The sequence below is a fragment of the Misgurnus anguillicaudatus genome, chromosome 24, assembly GCF_027580225.2.
Source record: "Misgurnus anguillicaudatus chromosome 24, ASM2758022v2, whole genome shotgun sequence".
In the NCBI taxonomy this organism is placed as follows: Eukaryota; Metazoa; Chordata; class Actinopteri; order Cypriniformes; family Cobitidae; genus Misgurnus; species Misgurnus anguillicaudatus.
In genome coordinates, this window is record NC_073360.2 from 12,317,144 (window position 1) to 12,342,358 (window position 25,215).

At 38.1% G+C, this 25,215-nt stretch overlaps 1 protein-coding gene across 2 annotated transcripts in view; it reads left to right on the forward strand.

Moving 5' to 3' along the window:
• The first annotated feature begins 533 nt into the window (after window positions 1-533).
• Window positions 534-25,215, forward strand: part of npas1 (neuronal PAS domain protein 1) — a 49,320-nt gene continuing 24,638 nt past the window's right edge. Inside the window, exons 1-3 of one of the 2 annotated variants that reach the window (XM_055196006.2) lie at window positions 534-1,074; window positions 10,454-10,629; window positions 14,392-14,630. In XM_055196006.2, coding sequence (XP_055051981.1) covers window positions 10,535-10,629; window positions 14,392-14,630 — 334 coding nt within the window. In that variant the 5' untranslated portion in view covers window positions 534-1,074; window positions 10,454-10,534. Of the gene's footprint in view, window positions 1,075-1,601; window positions 1,844-10,453; window positions 10,630-14,391; window positions 14,631-25,215 lie in introns of those variants that run through there. The other variant, XM_055196007.2, reaches the window with a different exon arrangement.

Here is a 25,215-nt window from a genome sequence, read left to right on the forward strand (position 1 = left end):
GGTTTCCACCCAACAGTGATGATATTTATAGCAACATAACATAAGCAATGTAAAGGTCAGGTGTTCGATTACTAGGAAACACACGTACTGATATAAACGTACAGCATAAATGCACTGTAAGTCACTTTGGATGAAATCACCAAATGCAAAGAGTATAAATACATCTGAAAGCAAAAAAAAGAAGTAAGAGCTTACTTTAAGTTATGGGCCTATTCTTTTGCATGAGGACGTGCATTTCTAATGATCTTACAAAACAAAACCAAAACACTGAGATTATGATTCGTTATTTGCACTATATGAAGGAATTTTAGCCAAATGTTAGCCATAAGCCCCCCCCCCATACTCTGTGTGCTAATCAGCATTTGAAAGGCAGCTTTGACAGTGAGAAAGAAATTGAGGGGCAGTGGGGAGGAGGGAGTGTAAACGAGAAAGAAACGAGAAAGCGAGAGAGGGAGATTGAGTGAGAGAGTCAAAGAGAGACAGAGAGAGAGAGAGAGACTGAGGCTGTACAAGCATTTCTTTTATATTTACTAGCAATTGAGTCGAGAGAGAGAGAGAGAGAGAGAGAGATAGAGAGAGGGTGAAGGGACAACCAGTGCGTGCAGCTCTCCCAAGAGGAAATGAAAAGAATAGAAGCTCTACCAGGAAAGAGAGAGAGATCCAAAGAGGGAAGCATGCCAGATGAGGAAACAGACTCGCATCCTCCAGCTCAAGTCATATCTGAGACGATCCCGAGCCGGATGGTGGGAAAGTGAGAGAGGTGGAGAGCGAGAGTGTGGTCACTGCCGCCGTCCGCCCACAAACACAAGCTCACTCTCTAACACTCCAGCAGCAGCTGTGTGTTGTGTGTGTCCGCCTGCTCTTTTGTGCCGGCAGTTGGGATTTGTTCTTGGCCCCGTCTGACCCCCCTGTCACCCCCTGAGTGCGAGTGTGTGTGTGTGTGTTTGAGGGAGCCCGACGGGTCTCGGACCCTAGAATTGAGTGGAGGGGAGGGTCAGGGTTCGGGTATCCGGAGACTTCTGAGGAAGAGGAGGAGGAGAGCATCTGACGCTCAGCGCTGGACATGCACATCAGGTGAGTCGCTTTACAGGGAAACCCAACTTCCTGACGTGTTTACTTCCACATGTATGAACCACACGTATTTCTGTTCATTTTCACCGACTTAGTGTGCATTCAGTGTGTACATTTTTTATCTGTTTGTGTTTCTTACGAATCGAACCCATTGCAATAAATTCAACGCTTTACCAAATTTATATAGGAACACTGTTGTAGGAACACAGTATCATTTTGGTAGCACTTTGTTTTACATTAAATGCTCTTACAGAGTATTTACAGTTTATTTACCCAACAAATTACTTGTAAATCAAAGTACTTAATGTTGGTTAGGGTTAGGTTTAGGTTTAGGGTTAGGGTTAGGTTCAAGGCTGGTACCTAGTAATTACACAGTGCTACAATCATATAACTTCGGATTTAGAGCTGATTTTTCCTGCACTAGGGTCCCCATAAACTTGTTGATGCTCGGTGGCATCCTGGGAAAGTTTTTGGGGAAAGTGTCATAGACTGTGAAGCGGTGAAGTGCACTTGTCCTTCTCCGTCAATGACGGCGGTATTGAAGCGGAGGGGGGGAACCTGTGGGGTTAATTGTGCGGACCGCCTCGCTCGCTCTTAAACATCATCTCTCACTTCATTAGTGGATTTTACAAGATTAAAGCTTTTTGCATTGACAGCGTGTTCTGTGGGAGAGGGTGAATGGTGGCTGGGAGACGGCAGCGCTCTGTTATCTGATGTCTTTGGATTTAACTGGCTCTTTTAAATGACTGCGTTTGTATTAGAATTTAAAAGGGTGGGTAAATATTAACCTTTTTTCTCATGATGAAATTTGGGCTTTGCATGGGATTATAGGAGGAACTAAATTATTGTTGTAATAATGTTACTTCAACAGAACTGCAATTCAGTTTTTGGGTGTTTAACAGTCAACTTTGTGCGAGAAACACTTTTGAATAGAGTATACAGACTCGAAATTAAAGGATAGCAATGTTGTGACAGTATTAGGGATGCACCAATACAAAATTGAAGTGACAATACCGATATTCGATTATTTAGAATGACATCTGCCAATATTGATAGATAACGATAGTTTTGCTTTTTACTTTTGTTTCAAATTATTATCTCGTGAAATCCTAGAAGTGGAGAGCGTTTGCAATGTCACTCAGTTTAAAATAAACACACAGCACGAGTTCTGATGCGTTTTTCTGACTCTTTTGATAAAATCTGTCCAAAACATTGACTGTTTTTAAACAATCTGATTGCTTTTATCTGCTAATACCGATTATGAGCCGATACATCGGTGCATTCCTTGTTATTATGGTTATTGTTTTAATAATAATGATTTAATTGTTTGCTTACACATCTCCTTTTTTAATTGCTTAAAAATTAATATATGCATATTAATTTTTAAATACCTTTAATAATGGCACTAATATATAAATTACACTTTATTATAGTATTCCCATTAAACATATTTCATCTTAATATCAATGATTATTTTGGCAATAACAGTAAAAAAGTGCATTTACATAAAAATATAAGCAAAATATACATTAATAATCTGTATTTTTCTTCTAAATCTTTCCTTCCTGGGATTGGTGTTGGTCTTGCTGCTATGTCCGACTATTTTAAGATAGGAAATGGGCACCTGCTCTTTTTTCCATAACATAAAATATACTGTAAGTAGAAAACTTATTTAGGGCACTTTTAGTTTTAGGATAGCAGAGATGATCACATCGTAAAGGTGGATGAATGCATTTGTGGGAGACTTCTGAGAAACTATGCCTTTTTGAAAAGGTGTAATAAACTATATAATAATAATTTGTTTTCTGTTACCGTTGATTAAATTTATGCATTTGGCAGACTTACAGTGCATTACAAAATATACATTTTTTTATCTATATTGGTGTTCCCTGGGATCGAACACATGACCCATACACTACTAACACAATGCTTTACCACAAAGCTATACAGGAGCATTGTTACGGCCGAAGCATTGGTTGGTCAGTATTCACTTATGCTACATTATTAAATGATCAAAGTAACCTTCAACATCACTGATGCAAAAAGCTGGCTGCAATCCTGTTAGTAAAGCGCTCACATCTAAAGTCTATATCTGCACAAGCAGAAGAGATCAGAAAAAGGGACGTGAATTGAGAATTGATAGTTATGCAGGTATGTACGGTGAAGCTATAGGACCATAAAGGAGCACACGCACATACACTCAGAGTGGGACAGACAGGTCCGGTGACAGACAGTGTCAGTGGTGTGTCAGTGAGAAGCTGTTGGTGTCACACTTGGTTGACCTGATCTGTGGTCAGGCTGTCCACTGCAACCCGTTGTGACTCCTTACATAACCAATCCCTGCCACTCATGCCCGACTCTTCAGGGACACACGCAGATATTTATATACTCAACACACACACACACACACACACACACACACACACACACACACACACACACACACACACACACACACACACACACACACACACACACACAAACACACACACACACACACACATCGATATGCCTTTATGAACACGCACACACAAACAAACAAGAGCTCCTGTCAATATAGCGACCCCTTCAACTTTCTCCAGACAGAGAGATGTGATCTTATTAAAAGCTTTTGACCTATTGCTTAAAATGTCATTTCAGCCAATGTCCAAATACAATCATACTGTATGTGGTCATATATATTTTCCATTAAAGCCACATATTTTTTTGTGAAAAATAAGAAAATGAATAAAGCAACCTTGTAATTAAGCACCTACATTAATTTACCGTAATGTGTCTGTATGTTTTAGTTTTGAATTTTTGCAATTTCTATTATTAATTCCTACAATGGCGATTTATTTTAAACACACATTCCTGTTAAAAAGCACAATTATGTAATAATGTTTTTATTATGTAAATCAGCAACATTCAAAGGAAATGCAAATAGTGCACTGTGCACTATGAGTGTTACTGTAAAAATACTAAAATACTATATAAATACGAAATCTAACATAACGTATACTACGTTTCTCTGCCTTATTTGAACTAGTAATCAGGAATGTGTTTTGGTTTTGTATTATAGTACGCTGCTTACAGTTAGAGGGGGTGAATGTCCTCAATACTTCAACAATGATAAAAATCTAATTAGTGCTCAATTACAATTAGATACTGTATTTAAATTTACATGTTCGGATTACTGTATGACCCACACATTTTGACAAATTCTGAATTCATACAATATATGCATCTGTAAAAATGTATAAACCTCATTAACCATAATCTTATAGTCCAAAACCCTGGTAAATGTATAGATTTTGTCACAGGTATATTCAATGCCACAGGGACATTTAGATGCAGTGATGTGGTTGTGTAGTGGACAGACCCTGGGCTTTTCTCTGACATCATGTGTATAAATGTGTGTGGCTATTTGACCCTGTGTGTTTTGAAAATGTTTGCCCTGCCTGAGGGATGAATACTGTGTGGTTTTGTTGCATTCAGTTCAGATTTTATGAAATACTACATAATGGAATCGTTCATAAAACTTAACATGTTAAACATTTAAATGTAAGCTGCTTGTAAATGCAACAGTGCTGAATTTTATTGGATAATGCCTCATGCAGCATTCGAAACATTTCTAAACCTGTTCTTTTGAATATTTTTATAGCTTGTTACTCAGTTGATTTGTAAAAACCTTTCATTTTGAAACATTTGGTTACCAGTGTTGGGGGTAACGCATTACAAGTAATGTGCGTTACGTAATAATATTACTTTTCTGAAGTAACGAGTAAAGTTACGCATTGCTTTTTAAATGTACACATTAATATTTGAAAACTTTCCTGTCATAAAAAACACCTGCAAGCCTGGAAGAGATCAAGCTTCAGCCAAGAAAAAATAACGCAAAAGTAACTAAAAAGTAATGTAAGCATTACTTTCCATGAAAAGTAACTAAGTAACGCAATTCGTTACTTTTCTTGGGAATAACTTAAAATTGTAATGAATTACTTTTTTAATAAAAGTAACTTTCCCCAACACTGTTGGTCATACTGTTGACGTCTTTTGCGCTGAGCTATACAGGAGTTTTAAAACTCTAGAGCAGACATTGAGGGGTTAATAAGGACTTTTTTCAGGAATTAGCTTTACTATGCTCTTTTGGGCAGTTTCCCGGACAGGGATTAGACTAGTCCTATACTAAAATAAATGAAACAACTGTTTAAACTGAAAACAACTTGCATGGACATATCTTAAAATACATGAGTGCTCTTTGTTTTGCCTCAAAATGCACACAAGTAATGTTTTTAGTACAGCATGTTTGTTAAAACTATTTATATTTCCTAATTAAACTAAGGCCTAGTCCTGTCTTAAGCTAATCCCTGTTCGGGAAACCACCCCTTGATGTTTCATTGCTGTTCAGAAGATCTTTCTTGTAATTTTTCTTTTCTGTGGGTAAGCATAAGTATGTATTTTATGCTGATCTGGAGTCGGTCTTACTTTGCATTTACACACTCATCATTATTGATGATACAGTAGGTTAGCTAATCTCTATATAAACTCCCACAGATTACCAGTGAATGTATTTGCAAGATCGCAATGTCTTCAATATGTTTGTTTTTAGTCTTCAGATGCATCTTTTAAGTTTTCAAAGTTAAAGCATTAGAGCATTACAAAACAGAAATACTTCTCTATTTCTTTCTCATTAATTCATCCATGAGTCACGATTGATTTTATTAGTAAACATATGTTTTTAAAAAACAAGTAACGTATTTGCTTGTGTGGTAGAGTTGTGTAGCATCTCAGAGAGCGAGATCACTGTTTGTCTGTGCTGGGCGGTCGAGAACCCCGTCCACCTTTTACCTTCTCTGTCTGTGGCGGGTCAGGGGTGGGTGGGGTCAGGTTGACCTAATCAAATGTAGTATTGATTGCATTAGATAATTAATGTATCAGGTGAAGATGCAGACTCCGGATCTGTGAATCTGTGAGGAACCTTGGACTGGGAATGATGGGGAACCAAGGTCAATGTTAAAGCACCAAATCCGTGTCCAGCCAGAGCGAGAGAGAGAGAGAGAGGTCCGGATAAATGAGATAGGGAGAGAAACGGTGTTGATTTATCAGTGTTAGAAGAAAACGAGACAACATCTGACTTCTTAATGCTGGACTTCAAATACAGAGAGATGTGAAGAGAAATTAGTATTCCGCTGAAACGGCTCCTTATATTGATGGAAAACTACATGCAGTATATATATTGCTGAAGTATTTGCACTTCAAAGGCATCTGATTAATAATTTTGAAGGCAAATATAATTGAATGTGACATGCGATACATCATATCTGCAGTTTTTCCTTGAAATGCTCTTTTTAGGTGCTTCAAACACACAAAATGACCCTTTTTGAAAAGTTTTTCGTGTTGTTACATCTAAATTGTTAATGAAATTGAAATTACAAACTTATTATTATTATTATTTTTTTAATAATGTGGATTTTTCTTACCCTTCTTTATTTAGTCAAAAGCTGCATTTTTAAAGTTACAGAGAGAAAGCAATGTGGCGGGTCTAGCTCACAACAGCTGTTTGCTGTTTACATTTATTAAGAGAAAAAAAGTGTGTGCCAGGAAACCGTGTGTGTATGTGTGTGTGACGGAGAGAAAAGGCGGCCAATGGCCACATACAGGAATTGTTTTCTTCTTCTGTCAAAGCCATTCAAAGGTCAAAGTCACCAGAGTCACCGTGCATTACAAAAAATGAATAATCCAAAATGTTCCTGAGGTCCTTCACGGATTCTCACACATGTGACATTTAAAACGGAATGGCAGTGTTATATCTAGCCTGGAAACGTGGGACCGATAAATGTTGTGCGACTGGGAGTTTGTGTGAAAGTCAGTTAATAGACGCGCTGTATTGTCTGCGTGCGGATGGACTTAAATGCGTTCATTTTCCCCATTTGCCAGCTCCATAGGGAGGGGCGGAGCACGCTAATGAATCTCTGACAGCTGGAGGCTCTAATTAACCATCCCCTCTGAAAACAAACAGCCACGGGCTCGCCAAACACACAACCCCGAACCTGAGCTAATACCCAAATCATTCTGATGGTCTTTCTATCTATATAAAGCAATTCAATTCAACTAATAATATATTCTTTTAAATAAAATTGATAGTCCTTAAAGTCTCTTAAAGTGGCTTTTGGTATGTATCTGTAGCTAACGTGTACATTTATTTTACACAGTAACGTTAGCTCAGGTTAGTTGATACTTGCTTGTTATCAGAAATAATCTACTCTAGAGGGAAGTAAGTTTAGGCCACCAAAGCTGTTTGTTTATGGTGCCGCTAAACCGTCTTTAAACTAGTGTGCTTCAAAACATGCACAAATACAAGCATTCAAAACGTACATGTTGCATCCGAAATCGCCTACAGTACTTCCATATTATATAGTAGGCAAAGTAGTGATATATGGAAATATAGGCGATTTCAGAGGTAGCGTTTAAGTGTCTCGAGTAATGTAGGGAATAATGTAATGTAGGGAATAGTGAATGAGGGTAGAGGGGGCTATTTTGGACACAGCCTATGCATATATGCTTATTTTCAACCCAGCATTCTTGAAATTAACCAAGAAAATGTTTATATTTGGGTTAAAACAACCCAGTATTTTGGGTAGAAACAACCCAAATTAAATTAAATTACAACCCAGTGGGCCGAGCTCATCCCCTTTTAATCCAATGCTGGGTTGAAAAAAAAAAAAAATATATATATATATATATATATATATATATATGTGTGTGTAAGGAATAATTGACGACGGGCCATTGAATTATAAGAAAGTAATGCACACCAAGGTGGTAATGCGGCACGACCGCAGGTGTGCATTATTTTCAAATAATTCAAAGGACCGGAGTCAATTATTCCTCTTATACCACGGTTACCACAAACATTGCTCTGGTGCCTATTTTCAAGACATTTGACAAGTTAGGTGTGCGGTTATCAGAAATTAATGCATACCCACGGAACATTTCTCAGCCAATCAGAATACCGCATTCAACAGACCTGTGGTATAAATATATATATATAATGTTAATTTCTCTTTTTTCTTGTGTATCATTTTAATTCAAAGTTATTTTGTGTGATTAATGAGATTTTAGGATTGGATTGTAGTTAGTACAGCAGGTATTTTCATGCACAAATGTAGCACATGCTCACCATCACTTCACCAAAAGTGTGACATTTTCCTTAATTTTCCCTAATTTCCTACAACGGTGTTCTTCTCAACCAGATCTTAGAGAATGAGTTAGAATTAGGACTGGGGTATGGGGACATTTTTACAGCTTAACAGTTTTATGAATCATTTCTCTTTATTTTTAGAGGCGGTTAATGATTCATGTTTGATCTATGAACAAGCCAAATCATGAATCTTGGTCAATATTTTCTTTTCTTTCATTTATTATATTTTGGTCTGTTTTATGCAAAAAAATCCAATGCATGAAAAATCAAATGCTTGAATCCATAACTATACCTCTTTTTTAATTTCCTTTGCCTCTCCAGTCCAGAAGATGATTTGATATTGTTTAAACTTTTAGGAGACAGTGACTTTCTCTTATGGCATCGTCCGTTTGCGAAGGGCATGAATTTTAACACCTTGCAACAAGGTTGTGGAGTTAATTGAACGATTACGGTGGACAGGACCTCCATTATGTCTGTGGAGATAGGGAGGATGCAAAGAGAGATGCCACACACGATTAGATAAGAAATGATAAGCTAAAGACCAGAAATGACTATCTGTGTGTGGTTTTGTTGTGTTGTAAGAGCTTATTGTTACTAATTGTAGTTTTCATCCTTTAGTTGTAAACATGTATCTCATGCTTTCTTCTGATTACTTATATATGTGGTGGATTCTTTGATAAGTGATGTGTCATGCAAATTTTCATATGGAATTTATTTAAAGTCTGTGTAAAGTCTGATATTATGTTCTTGTCATACCACAGAAAAATGCATTATTAACCACCCAGACAAATTTGAATGATTAAAAAAATTAACAAAATCTTTTAGGATTCTCTGCTATCAAATGCTGGGGGCGTGTCCGCTGTCTGCGCTGAAACCACGCCCACTCGTGGGAAAGCTCCCATCCCTCTGAACTTTCAAATACAGCTATAACCTGAATGGATGCTTGCAATTGTTTTAGGGGCTGGGTCATGCTCGGGGGCTCCAATGCGTCATCAAGCCACCGTTTTAGCCCCGCCCAAGTAATCCTGAACACAGAAATGTGAAAAAACAGTTTAACCGTGTAACTCCACAATACAGACCTACATTCACAGTCTTTGTAACGCATTGTGTTTAGATGGTCTGTAATTGATGTTCAATTTTGCATGTGCACCTGATGCAAAGTACGACAATGGTTGTGGGCAAATTTAATGAGAAATGGTTGAGTTCATATTGAGATTGACTAAATAGTTTTGGCAAATCTGATCTGAATACACGTGAAATCACCTGGTTTGTGTTTGAGAAACACGAGCCCTAAGTCTCCATTTGCTCTGCATTTAATCTCATTGCTGTCTAGCAGAAACAATTAAATTGGTATTATAGAAATCTTTTTCTCTTTGCTTCTTTCTCACGGGATTTTGCGTATGTCTCGGCAACATCACTGAGCAGAGTGAAGTCACATGTAATCAGTTATATGTATAAATGAATAATCTTAAAGCACATCTGATGCTGACTCTCAGCTCATGGGTAAGCTGTTTGTAAGCTGTGATGATGTTGGTAGTGGCTGACCTTGGATCAGCTGAAATCAACGGCTTTAAACAAGTTCAGTGTCATGTCAGAGGTGTGATCGACCCATATGATAAATCCGGTGATGTCACGATGAGTTGCTAGTGGTGTATGTGTGTGTGGATGTACAGTATGTGCAGTGCCAGGTGAGGTCAAAGGGGTCTGTAAGCGTTGTGGCATGCAGACAGTATGACAGTGTTGTGATTTACCCAGAGTTGGCCAGCAGGCATCTCGTGCCTGTGGGTATGACACCACGCAGCTGGAGGGCACGCTGGCCCTTTAAATGTCATGGAACTGAGGTCAGGACAGGCACTGGGGCCAAAGAGTGATGAAAACTCATGGAATTGGACTTTTTGGAATTTGGAAAAAAATGCTGGGTTTCAACCCATGGTTGGATAAAATATGGACAAAGCCAACCGTTGGTTTGAATTAACCTGTAAAATATATAAAGCACACGCATACCTATTGGTTATTAAAAGTAATTGCTACAAATACTTATTGTACTATATAACATTATGACATTTACTGTAAATGAATACATTTTTATTACTATGGGTATTTTCTTGAGTTTCGAACCCACAACCTTTGCCATATTTACACAATGTGTCTCTGTTACTATTGCTTGTCTAAATTAACTCCTGTTTTCCACTCTTGCAGCTCTTTGGTTGGGGGTCTCGGACTGACATAGCCTCGGCCAATCACAGCCTGAGTTAGAGGTGGCGGCCCATAAGGGTCGTGATGGCGGCCATGCCGTTCGTCAGCGAGGGAAAGTGTGTGAGCGTGGAGTGGGACTTCCTTCAGGGACTCCTCGCCAAACCACCCACCTTACCCTGGTGAGGACAACCACAACTTAAAAAATATATGATGCTGGGTTATATTGTGATTCATCTATGGTGGTTTCGTATAGAGACCTCTTCAGTTTAAAGTTTTATACATTACAGTTGTTTTGTTACATAGCTGTAACATTATGTTGACCAATCAGAATCCACGACCGTATCTAAATTACTAGAGCTGTGTTATCTTGGAAAGGACCCAGGGAATACACATAAACCCCTTTCACACGGCGCGTTGATCCCATAAAATTGGCATAAAATTGCCAGAGTGCCTTTTGTATGAATGCGGGCATGTTCTGGAATTGATCCTGGGATCGCTCCCAGACTGGGGAACTACTGTAGTAACATTGCCGTAACATTCCCAGAATGCGTCCAGAAAGGCAGGAATAATGCTGCAAAGAGTGTGTCACAGTGATGACGTATGTGTGATTGCGAAAACGTAATTATCGTTCAGCTCTTTGACAGGGGGGGTTTAAATGCAGATCAACATTCACACCGAAAAATATATGTGAACTGGAAAGAAGCTGAAATCTACTCCTCAATATCCGCGAGAAAGTTCGCGATACACGGTGCACTGGTCTATGATCCAATCAGAAAAAAAAATGCACAAACGTGGTTTCTTGAGAGAGAAATCACAGATAATAAGCAAACTTAAGACGCTGTGTAGAAAAAAAACTAACAAGTGCAGAAATAAGTATAGTTCAGTTTTTACGCAAGAGTCAGCGTACAGTGCGCTTCACGCAAATTTCGTCATCAAAATAGTAAGCGCTTGGTTTTTGTAATCATGCATACTTTGTGCGCATAGGTTGCGGATGCACGTAAAGGAGTATGTAGTAGAGGAGAGCGGGGCACAACCTAACGCTTTTTGGTTTTGGCTCAATCATTTAAAAAATATTACTATTATATTAAAGTAACACACACATCTCTGCTACAAATGAACATTTGAAGTTTGTTTCTAGTACTTACTATTCTTGGACAATTACACCAAACGTGACAGAAGTACAAACGTTACAACTTACCCCATAGGTGGGGTTAATTGTAACAGGCAGGGGGTTAGTTGTAACAATTGCTAAAATTAAGTTTGCAGGCATATGTTTAAATACTATTTTGTCTATATACTTGAAGTGGATATTGTTTATATATCTGTCTTTAATAGACAGGTATCCACACTGTATTCATTCAGCCCTTTTCTAACAATAGTTCAATTATAAATGGATACAAATGTCTAAATATGTGAAAAAAGCAGCACAATTATGACAAAACATTTTTTATATGTGACCCAGTCTGTAATAACCATACTACAGTTTCAAAATCAAATTCTGAGATAATGAGCAACAAGGTCTGATTTTAGCCATTCATTTCATTATGATTTCAATCTTTGACGTGACTTTATTCAATCAATATTAAAATATGAACAAAAATCAATTTGACACACGATTTTTGATAAGACAGGCACATTTATTTTGTTGGCAGCCAGCAATCATTCGTATGTAGCCTATTTAAAACAACGGCAAGAATTATGCTAACGTTAGCGGTTTTCATATCGTAAGTGCTGAGGGGTTAGTTGTAACACAGCGTTACAATTAACCCCGCTGGGCCAAAATATTTTCAAGCCTACCGAAAAGTTGCTAATAGCTGCAGACATATTTTAAAACGATGCTATGTTTTAGTCAATAAGACACTGATTAATATGACATAGCATTGGATTTAGTATCTTACACACCCAACTTAGAAACCGAAAAAAAAAACATATGATGAAAAATGTACTTACATGCCACCAAAACACTCGTTCATCAATAACTCTCTGGAAAAACATTAAACATTTCCAATAATTTTCAGGAGATCGTCTTTTGGCAGCGTGAAAAACAAAATGCTCAACCTTGTGCAACAATGTAAACAGTCTGTGTTACAACTAACCCCACGTTAGTTTTTGCGCCGCGCACCCCTATGTATACCAGGAGAAGGTATTGCAATGGGTTGCGATGCGCTTGCTTCGAACATCTGTGTGCATGTACGAATAAATGAACTATGGCTTGATGTTTTACTGTGCATGTACGGTCGCAAAACCATTAAACAATTTACTATACTCTGGCTTTACAATTACATTACATGTCACATGGGATCTTTATAGGATCTGTGTGAACTCATGCACAGATTCCAGAAAATCACTGGAAGTGTAAATAAACCAAAATCAAATGATCCCCAGACACATTTTCCATTTATTTTCCGTAAATTCTGTGTAAAAGGGCAATAATCAAAAATCGTATGCCTTGAATAAACTTGTAAGTCACTTTTGATAAAAACGTCTGCCAAATGTTTAAATGTAAATGTTGGACTGGAGATCCTTTGTATAAACAAAGGATTTTCGCAAACACACAGCTGACAATTTAATTGCTTTTTGCGACTGCCATGGGGACCTGGTAAACCGTTCGGTTCCATTAGCATGAGATTAACTAAGTTTTAGTAGAATTATTAATGTCCACTCAGTTGTGGAGGATATAAAAACTAAACACAATCAATGACTCCGTATTGATCGAACTCTCCAGAGTCGTTTTAGTACAAGGATGAGGTGCTTTAGCGTTTTCTACTTGGAACAAAGCTGTTTACACACCAAGAAATCACACAGCGGTGCACTGTGACACATCTTGCTTTGTACTGTGGGCTAACAGACACACACAGGTCATAAACTTAAATCGTTAAAATGTCAAATCACATAAGTTAGCTGATTTATACAGTCTGTCCCTTAAAACACAGCGTAGTCCTGTCTAAACAAATAAATTAGTCTCTTTTCAATTTAAGGAACTGACTCTTTTGTGTAAGCTTTTTGGCAGTTCCCTTTCATTCACTCGATACCCCTTTTCACACACATACACATTCTTCCTGAGCCCTCCCTCACTTGCCGTGCATCTGCAGGATGAATAAGAATCAATGTCACAAACGCAGAAAGAGCGAACGAGACAGAAAGAGAGAGAGACGGAGAGAGAGAGAGGGACATGTTCAGCTCCGTCTTCCAGAGCAGACGCAAATTGTGGAGTCGCCGTGACAACATAATTCCACCACTCAGGCCCCATTGAGAGCGAGTCGATATCCAATCAGAGCGACAGCTACCTAGGCCTGCCTCTGAGACAGCCCCGCCCTCCATTGATTCCTCAATCAAGACCGGGGCTCACCACCCGGGAGGGAGCCTGGGAAAGAAATGAAGCGATTGGATTTGGGATAGACCATGGTGCAGGAGTTGTGATCAGGCCTCCCACCAGCCACAGTAAACTGACAAAAAGCTGATCACAGGTCAGGCATCATGCCCCCGAGATGCTTTGAAAAATTGAAACGTATACGGTTGACAGAGACTCAGACTGGCATCCTGTTGAGGGTCCTGCTGGCAAAGACATAAGAAAAACCTTTAACAAATTGAAGACATATTGCAGTAGGAATTGTGGAGGGTATAGTCGGACAAAACATTTGGGCTGAACGTGATTGAATAATATGTTAAGTTAGATTGTAGTATATGTAAAAATAAAGCACATATTTGAATCTTTATGCCTTCAAGGTGAAGTTGAATAAAAAATACAGATTGTGTTGCCCCAAATGCTTGCAATTGGGGGGCTAGTTGTGCCAGTCAAACAAAATAATGTTTTAGTAGCACAATAGAGCCAATGGATTGTAGCATGTGGATTCCTCATTTCACTACTTTAGAGATAAATAGAGCAAAACCAACTGTTGTGTACTTTATCATTGTCTAATCACCGTCTCATCTCTTCTTAGCCTGCAAAACTTGAGGAAGGAGAAGTCCCGCAATGCGGCTCGTTCACGGCGGGGTAAAGAGAATTTTGAGTTCTTTGAGCTGGCGAAAATGCTCCCCCTTCCCGGAGCAATTACAAGCCAGCTGGACAAAGCCTCCATCATCCGACTCACCATCAGTTACCTGCATATGAGACACTTTGCCAGCCAAGGAGACCCGCCCTGGAGCCCTCTACTGGAGGGTGAGAACAACTGCAATAAGGGTAAGCTTGCTCATTACACTAAAGCTGCGTCCCAATTCGCCTACTTATACTAAGCCCTAACTCTTTGCATTTAAGCATTTCTTCATTCATTATTCTTCATAAAATGTTTACTTTGTAGTTTAATTTATTGATTCAGTGACGCATAATTTATTTAATTTGTTAATTCCATGTAGCTAAACTAAACTCCGCCCTCTCGCAGTGAGTTGTGGGTAATATCAGTCGTTTGAGTGTCCATGGACCTACACTTCAAATTTTCACCTAAACAGTAGACCATCTGGAAACATATTATGATTTGGGACCGAGGGCCAACCTTCCGATTTCTCTGATGAAGCCTATACGGAAGTGATTTAAACTGCAATTCATCGACTGGCCACTAGAGGCTGGCTCCAAAAGAGAGTCAATTCCCATAGACCTCAATGTTAAAATGCCCAACTTTACAGTAGAAAATAATGTTTACAGCCTGGTACAAAAAGTGTTTTTGGTCTGTATAGCTAATTTTGCCCTTTATGACAACTGTTAAGGGGGGTGAATTTTTTTGTAACTCATCCGTTTGAATTATATTAAGCTTTAAAGTTCTGCATAATTAAGGGCGTGGCCACTTGAGTGATGGTTGAACAGCCACTGCCGTCGCTAGAGTCCAGCTAGGTGGGCGTGGTTTCAGCAACCAGCCACCTCAGCTTTACTTACATCCCGCCTCTTTACCTATTTTTCGGATATCTGCGAGTGATGCGCGGTGACGCGCGGCCAAGATGGTGACGGCAGGCAACGCCTACTTTAAGCTTCAAAAACGATCTTCAGAAAGCTATGGGTGACGTCACGGACACTACGTCCATCTTTTTTTACAGTCTATGTTTAGGACATACTAATTCTAATTTTAAATACTATTTAGGATGATAGCATGCAGATTGTGATGCAGGGTAACAGTACACTGATGAAAAACAAAGGCACTTGAACCAAAGGTGATTTGTTGGTTTTAACAGGTCTAGCTGGTCTTTCCACCTGGCCAAACTGGTGCTAAGCTGGTTTTGCTGGGCAGCAAGCAGGTGTTCCAGCTTAACCAGCTAAAATGTGCCTGAAACCACTCTAAAAACAGCCAATGTACGGTACAAAACCATACTGTGTGGAAAGTTAAGCAATGTGCTCAACCTGACCTTACATTTGATGAACAAACTGAAAGCAATATTTTTACAGTAAAGTTTATAGAAAAAACTGCATGATAAAAGATAAAATTGCATGATTAAATTTTTATTTCTGAGATGAAAATTGAATATTGAGCAGTATTCTAACACTCCATTGCAAATGTAGTGGCAACACTGAAATAAGATTGTATTTGTTAACATACTGTAAGCTAATGCATGAGCAAAATCTGACTTTTTCCATGTTTAAGTGCTATGATTGGGTCTCCAGTGTTTGTATTGACCTAGAAAACGTGAAAAAGTACAACCCAGTAACTTTGTTTTGGTAAATCATTTCAATAGGTAATTGAAATCAGGCTCCCCTTGTGATGTCAAAAGGGGATCTTATTATAAAAATTCCATCCCTTAATTTGCACGATCCAAACTCGGCACTGCCATTTAGTGTAGGAAAAAAAAGAGAAAAAACATTGATAGCACATTTGAGTTTCAATTTCAACAAACCACCATCATAGCGATCAATGTTTGCATTTCATCAGCTCATTTGCATTTAAAAGGACACACCCAAAAATGGCACATTTTGCTCACACCTACAAAGTGCCAATTTTAACATGCTATAATAAATGATCTGTGGGGTATTTTGAGCTAAAACTTCACATACACACTTTTAGGACAACAACGACTTATTTAACATTTTAAAAAGTCTCATTATATAACACCTTTAACTAACAATGAACAATACTTCTACAGCAGTTATCAATCTTAGTTACTGTTAATTTCAAAATGTACATATACATTTGTAAAATCAAAATTGTTTAACTCTTAACATCACTGAATGCACACTAGCATGAACAATTGTATTGGCATATACATACTTTAAAGGGATAGTTCACTCAAAAATATAAATGATGTCATTACCGTAAAACTTCAAATAATAGCCCGGGCTTTTATTTTCCCAAACCTATCATCACACCAGGCGTCTAAAAGAGACAGGCGTCTATAAGAGACAGGCTTTTAATTTAATTGTTCCAGAATGACAGCAGGAGGTTACCACATATTACGTTTTATTTTTAATTTGAATGTGTTTAACAAATTAGTTTGTGTAATAACAACAGTCTTAAATTATTGGCAGTATAAATAAAGCAAACAAGGATATGTTTTTTTTATTGGTTGTTGCGTGAAATCTTACCCAGATACAACAGTGCTATTTTCTGATTGGCTATTGTGTAGCCTCTTTCTTTTTTTTGTATTGGCTCGCTCGACTAGAACTCTAGGGAAGACGGGCTTGATAGAGAGAGAGAGAGAGCAGTGCGGCCAGATACATTTTAGGCGCTGCAGCATATTAAATATGATAAATAGTGTTTCCGCGTGAGAAATACAATATGTGGCGAGAGTGCATGCATGACAAAAGACTGAAAGCCCGGCTATTATCAGCGGCCTCAAAACACTACCGGCCCACCCGGAAAAGTCCCGACTCTCCCGATTGCCACTTCGCTACTGTCATCATCACCTCAATCCTGGCGACTAAGCTTGTTGTGTTGTCATAGTGATGAGTAAAGGAACGACTGCGTCTGCCACGTGACATCTACCGGTAAGCAAAAAAAACTTTAGCGTGTTCAATCTGCACCATAGAACTGTCTTAAACAGACTATCTGACGGGTTTTAGAAGATTAAATACAACCCGAAACTAAAAAACAGACCAGGCCTTTATTTGAGACAGGCGTTTATTTACCCAAACCTGTCTTCACACCAGGCGTCTAAAAGAGACAGGCGTCTATTTGGGACTCGGCTATTATTTGAAGTTTTACGGTATTTATCCTTATACCACAGGTCTGTTGAATGCTTTATTCTGATTGGTTGATAAATGTTTCATGGGTGTTGATTATTTTTCTGTAAACTGCACACATAACCTGTGAAATGTCTTAAAATGTGGCACCAGTGCAATGTTTGTGGTAACCATGATATAAGCAGAATAATTTACTCCGGTTGGGTGTGCATTATTTTTTTAATAATTCAACTTTTTTGGGTGAACTATCCCTTTAACAAATTTTGATAAACATTAGAAAACTATAAAGCTTATTCTTAGTTCATGTTAGCTAACGCATTTACTAATGTTAGAAATACAAACTTATTAGAAAGTGTTACCAAGGTACAGTAGTCAATGTTTGTGCAGAGCGTTTGTCATACAGTTTGTGTAGTTTCATGCAAGTAGATTAAATGCCATACGTTTCTGTATATCAATACTCTAATAGCCAAAAACATATGAAGGCCTGTGGCTATAAATATACATTAGTAATTAATGGCATTGCTTGACACAGTACAAAGCAGGATTTAATATTGTATGACAAGTACAGGCATATACTGTACTGTACCTTAAATAGATGACCAACAGAGCACTCACTCAATTTATTGACTTTTATTCACCTGATCTAAATGCGGGCTATAGGGAAACAGCAGTTGCAGGGAGAACACATGTAAGGTCCACACAAAAAGACCTCTTGGCATAGCCGGGACTCAAACCAGGAACCTTCTTGCTGTGATGCCACAGTGTTACCTACTGAGATATCTAAAGTTATGCCACAGATGTTAATTAAAATGATTATGCAAATTAATTTAGTGCTATTCTTCTGCTAGAAGATTGTAATGGTATATTTTAACAAGACTGACGACTATGTTAAAATGTGAGGTCTTCCACTATATTTCACATATTTTTGAGGCAGATTTATGTGACGCTTTTATCGAATGCATCAATCCCACCGTCGATTTGTATTTGAGATACCATTAAAAGAGGAGATGGCTTCAAGTGAACCACAGCAAAACTCAATTCAAACACAGCCGTGATGGCCTGTCGATGAATACAAATGCGTTATTAATTTAAATTATGAATTTAAATGGAATAGCCTATTATTGTCTTATAGGTCGCCTATGTACGTCGCTTGGGATACTCTCACGTTGAAAATCGTACAGAAGAATGCAGAGAATAGAGCGAGAGGAGGCTCAAACATGCACACGCCGAATGACACACACACACACATACAGAGAAAAGTAATTGAGATTGTGCCACAAGAGTAATCGCTCGAGTCACGCAGAGTTAAACGCGAATCATCTGAAATGAGGCGTTCGCTGGTTTGCCATCAACTTCCTGACGCACACCGGGCATATATCCGACTCTCCGTCACGTTGTTTGTAGATGCAAGGACCAGCCATAAGCATCATATTTGTTTCGTATGTCTCTTCTGAGGGGGGCTCATTCATTTGAGTTTAATTCGAGCGGGGCCATTTGGCGTCTCATGTGCAGTCCGTCATTCGTTGCATCCTTATCTCAATTGTGTTGTGAACAATAGATCTAATGGCCAATTAGCGGCATACTGCGCGTAGGGCTCTCCGAAAGCTAGTGGGGATGAACAAAAGAGTCTTCGCTTGTTAACAAGTGGGCAAAGCGAGAAAGTCTGTTTCTGAGAGATGGTCCGTACAAAGATCACCTGCCAACCTCATTATACCTGCAGTTCAGTCCTGTTAAAATACTTGGACGAATGTCTCTTTTTGTTCTCTGTTTCTGTATCACCGGCGTTGTTTAAACCTAGTTGGCTGCCTTGCTGTTACCTTCTGAAGCAGCATACTGATGGAAATGAAACCTTAAATAAGTGATGTAGGAAACAACACGGAAGTGACTTAAACTGCAAATCATCGACTGTCCGCTAAAGACAGTCAATCACAATTTTTGTAACTCATTAGTTTGAGTTGTATTAAGCCTTAAAGTTCTGCATAATTAAGGGCGTGGCCACTTAAGTGACGGGTAAACTGACGCTGCTGTCACTACAGTCGAGCTAGGCTGGCGTGGTTCCAGCAACAAGGCACCTCAGCTTCACCCACGTCCCACCTTTTTGCCAATTTTCGGCTAGCCACGAGTGATGCGTGGTGACGGCATTCATCTTAGTCTCATAGCTCTCTTACACTCTTAGCATTCATCTTAGTCCATTATTCACTGACATTGTCACATTGCATTCTGGGATTGGACTCACCATACATGCAATGCTGCCTCAGAATTGAGTCAAAAGGTAAACTTAGGTGTACGTATGATTAGTTACAGTGCTGTCTAAGTCAGCAACTCACTGTATACTGTATTTTAGGACACAGCTTCTGTCCACACCCACTCTGTTAGATGTAGAAATGCAGGAGAGAGAAGAAAACACACAAAGGCAGTGGCGGTTCTAGACAAATTTCACTAGGGGGGCCAAGGAGGGGCCAGTGTTTTACCAGAGGGGCACACAAAAAATGGCAAGAAATTATATTTAAAGATAATAGGGTTGGTTACAGGAATTAGTTTAAGACAGGAATAGGCCTTATAGTTTAATTAGGAAATATAACTAGTTTTAACAAACATGCCTTACTAAATTCATTACTTGTGTGCATTTTGAAGCAAAACAAAAGGCACTGGTGTATTTTAAGATATGGCATTGCAAGTTGTTTTCAGTTTGGACAGCTCTTACATTTATTTTAGTCTAGGACTAGTCTAATCACTTTCCGGGAAACTGCCCCGTAAACTTTATTTTACTTTACAATCATATAAATATTTATTTAATACAAGAGTGAGTGCAGGTGCAGAGGGGGAGCTTGGCTCTTTTCTAAAGCCCCCCAACCGATAATCATGCGAGCCTACTCAATAAACTTTATGAAATGCAAACTTTTATAAAGACAAACGTTGCTAGACAGTTAGGGACCACAATCTAATCAGTATTTAAAATAATATTTATTTTAAATTGTAAACATTTTTATATGTAACATTTAATTAAATTCCTCCAATTGTATGCACGTATATGTAAGAGCATAATTACAGCGCTTTTTACAATGTGTAAACTTTAAAAAGTTAGCGAGATGTTGGTTTTACCGGTTGTTGATGAGTAACAGCTGTGAATGATCACCGCGCTTAAGCAGCCACGTCACAGGAGAAAAATGAACAGTGTCCCAATGTCAAGTCAGCTAGAGTCCTTACCAGAGCCCAAACCTGCATACACATTCACAACATCGGGAGATTGGGGACAAATTCGCCGAGCATTACCCGCAGCCGGCTACAGTGATTGGGAGCGCCGCTCTAATTTAACCGTGTAGACGCTGCGTCACATTAGTTCCGCTTTTGGCGCTCGCGTGTAAAATCTAAATAAATGTATACTTTTTTATTTGGTCAGCTCGGGGTGGCCACAGGGGTGGCCAAGGACATGTCTACAGAGGCACGGGCCACCCTTGGCCTCCGTGTAGAACCGCCACTGCACAAAGGATGAAAGAAATTATCTGTGTGATTTGTAATTACAGAAATTAACTACATAACGCAGAGAGCATAATTACATGGGTTGTCTAATTGCCATTATTACTGAGGGGAAACAACTTTGCTACAATTAGATGTGTGTGAAAACGTGTGTGTCTGTGTATACATGCGCTTGTGTGGAAAAAGACACCTGTTAGAAAATGAATGAAACCAAAGAGTCTATGATGACATAAAATGAAAAGCTCAGATGCAAAACCCTCTAAGGGGCCAATCACACCAAGCGCGTTTTAACCACCTGGAGGGTGCTGCTTTTTATACTGCTAGGCAACCACAGACACAGCTGTCCAGTCAGTCAAAAATTGAAACGTGAGCGCTCTTTTGCTGTTAACTGTCATATTAGCAGAAACTTTCAAAAGAGGATGCTTGCTCTGACCTTGATTAAGGGTGAGAGGTGAACAAACATGCAGGAGAAAGTGACCCAGCTAACAGAAAAAGTTCTAAGAACGTTCCCTGAAAGTTCCCAACGTTCCCAAAAACGTTCTGCCAACGTAAAAAGTGTCCAGTTTTCTTGATGTTCTAAGAATGTTTTTGTGTTGTCTGAACGTTAGAGGAATGTTACATTTTACCATTTTTAAACATTATGACAATGTCATGTTTTAATGTTCACACAATGTTTAAAACAACAACCGTTTATTGTATTGACTTGTTTGATTGTTATGTAAATCATAGCGAAACATTGCATTTTATTATATTAAAACTGTTGTAAAACATTATTTCTGAATGTTCAGTAAATAAATTGCTGTAGAAAACACAATTCACTTATTAGGTTTAGATGTTGATGTTTTGTTTCATTTTAAGTCACCATTATTGTGATTAGTGTTTGTTTTAGCTGGACTCTTGACCCCTGACTTTTTGCTAGTTTTTACCCTGGTTGTGTTAACTTTGTGTTAATGCACTACAGTTGTTATGAACATGTAAAGTTACTAGTGTAATTCTGTGGTTGTTGGTACATAATGGTAAAGATGATCACCTAATTAATTTACTGATCAAAAGTTTATTTTCTGTTGATAATGTATATGAGATCCAGCACTTTCACAGCAGTTTGTCATCAAGGAGTTTTAGAAACTTTGGACAAAAAATATCCGTTATACAATTGGGACGCACAAACATAATGAATCAGAGTATGAATCTCAACCATGGTGACAAAGAAAATTGTAAAAAAAAAACATTATTTGTGCTGCAGTGCATGCTGGGAGTCCTGAATGAGATTTTTTATTTGTTGATACCCAGCATGCATTGCAGCATGAAGTTTTTAATTTAATTGTCACCATGGTTGAGATTCATACTCTGATTCTTGATGTTTGTGTGTTCCAAATATTTGGACATTTTTTCTCCAAAGTTTCTAAAACTCCTTAATGTCAAACTGCAGTGAAAGTGCTGGATCTCATTTACATTATTGACAGGAAATAAACTTTTGATTAGTAAATTAATTAGGTGACTATCTTTACCATTACCGTATGTACCAACCACCACAAAATATCACTATTAACTTTTCATGTTCATAACAAATGTGGTGTGTCACACAAAGTTAACAAAACCAGGGTAAAAACTTGCAAGCAAGTCAAGGGTCAAGAGTCCTACTAAAACAAACACTAATCACAATAATTGCAATATATTTACTGAACATTCAGAAATAATGTTTTATAAAAGTTTTAATATAAAAAGATGCAATGTTTCTCTATGATTTACATAACAATCAAACAAGTCAATATAAAAAACAGGTGTTTTTTTAAACATTGTGAGATCATTAAAACATGACATTGTCATAATGTTTAAAAATGGTAAAATGTAACATTCCTCGTTCAGACAGCACAAAAACGTTCTTAGAACGTCAAGGAAACTGGACACTTTTTACATTGGCAGAACGTTTTTGGAAACGTTGGGAACTTTCAGGGAACGTTCTTAGAACTTTTTTCTGTTAGCTGGGAAGTGACTGCAGTCTCCGGTTGTTCCAGACAACTGTAAACTTCTGTCACCACAATGGAAGGCCCGCCTCTCCCCTCATTCGATTGGACAATGGAAAGACGCGAATGACATCGGCCGCTTTTTTCATTTCTCATTTCATTCAAAAACGCGTGCTGTGGCAGGCGGCAAAAAGCGCAAGGTGTTCCGTGCGCTTAAACAGCGTGCATGAAGTCCAATTTATAGTCGTGCGTAAGGTCTAAGCGTAGCTACTTAACGAGCTCTTAACACTCATTGCCCATTAGAAAATCATTCAAAAAGACAACTACCATAAACCGGTTTAGCGTGATCGGCCCCTAAGTGCATCTCTTGTTTTCTTGTAAATTTGTAGTTTTTTTGTTTATGTTCAGGCTCAGTGTTGGCCGGTGACTTCTTTTTTCGAGGGTGCACAATGCGAAGTTTGACACAACATGTATGTAGCCCGTCATGTGTGTGGTTCGTAATTTCAAAATATGTGTTCTGCGTATCGAGTGCATGTATGCGCATCATGTGTCTTGTCAAAATAAGTGCTTGCTGCAGACGCATCTAAAGGGTTTATGATAAAAGAGACGCTCACATTTGCCAGATACTCGTATAATCTCATGCGTAATCAGAGTTTACTGTTAAAGGAGTGTCTTGCGTGTATTTTGTGAACGTGAGCGTCTCTTTTATCATGAACAGTTTTGACGCGTGTGCAGCAGGCACTTATTTTGACAAAACATGTGGTTCACATGACGCAACAAACACATATTTTGAAAACATGAGCAAAACACATGACACTCCGAATACATATTTTGAATTTGCGCCCCTCGGAAGAGCAGTCACGAGCCGCCACTGTTTAGGCTATTATGTTTAGGTTCAGTAATTTCACTTTAATACACTGTAAAAAAAATTCTGTAGAAATGACAGTTTGCAGCTGGTTTTCGGTAACTTACTGTAGATTTTAATTTCTGTTATTTACTGGCAACATTTTGTTCAAAGTTAAATGAATATTAAACATTAACAAGTCTTTGTCTTTAAGATTTGTTAATATTTAATATTTCATTAACTTTGATCATACTCTTGCCAGAAAATAACATAAATTAAAATTTACAGTAGTTTACTGGCAACCAGGTGCAAGTAACACTGTTATTTCTATAGAATTTTTTACAGTGTAGGGTATGTGGGTAACTTACTTCTGCATTCTTGTTAGACATAGTAGATTGCTTCCAGTTCTGTATATGCTCTACGCTGACATGGTGCTGTTTTCATACATGAAGCCTTTAGAAGCTATCAAATACAAAAATAACCGATGTCCAGTGCATATGCTCGTTAACATCTTAAACCTAAGTAAAAGAAAATTTACTACATTTTTTAAAATACTTTATAGCTTTTGACAAAGACATTATTTTCTCAAAAATATTAGAATAAAAAAGAACATAACACTATAATAATACTAAGAATAATAATAACAAACTACGATAGCACAACCGGAAGCGGTCAACCCAGTTTTCCGGTTTGGTCACGTGACGTTTGACATATACCGTATTGGAATGAACGGTTATTAGTCAGTAATTAAAATGCCTTATTTTCCCAAATCACTGTCACTTGTGTCATTTCAATGGTACTTAACAAATATTATATAATATAAAAATATTAAATATTATAAATTTTTTAAATTTGGTATATCTTTAACCCGGTAAAAAAAGCTTGCACTTTGACGTAAGTGTGCTGTCGTTCATCCAAATCTTCTTCTGTGACTATGCCGGAAAATCGTTAGGGTAACATTACTTCTAAATGGCCTGAGGCCGGGATGAAGCGGATTTTAAGTATAGGTATTTGAGATAAGCATTTAAATGTCACAAACACACTATTTGTTTAATCATTTGTAAATATAATGTCATATACTGTATATATTCAATTACATTTTTGTATAATATTAAACTGTACCTGTCAAAATGATTTGCAGCATCCGGTTAACCGATTGTTATTAGTTTGGAGTGGTTGTTATCTGTGAATAACAAACCTGCAAATCTCACGACAGGCCAATCAGAATCAAGCATTCCGATGAGCTAATGTAATAAAGAATAGTATCACAGAGTAAGATTTTTAAAATCAGGACAAGTAGGTTTATGATGGCTACAGTATATAGAGCTATCATTTAGCATTCCCATTCACATCAATGGCAGTTGCTCAGTTGTTTTGTGGG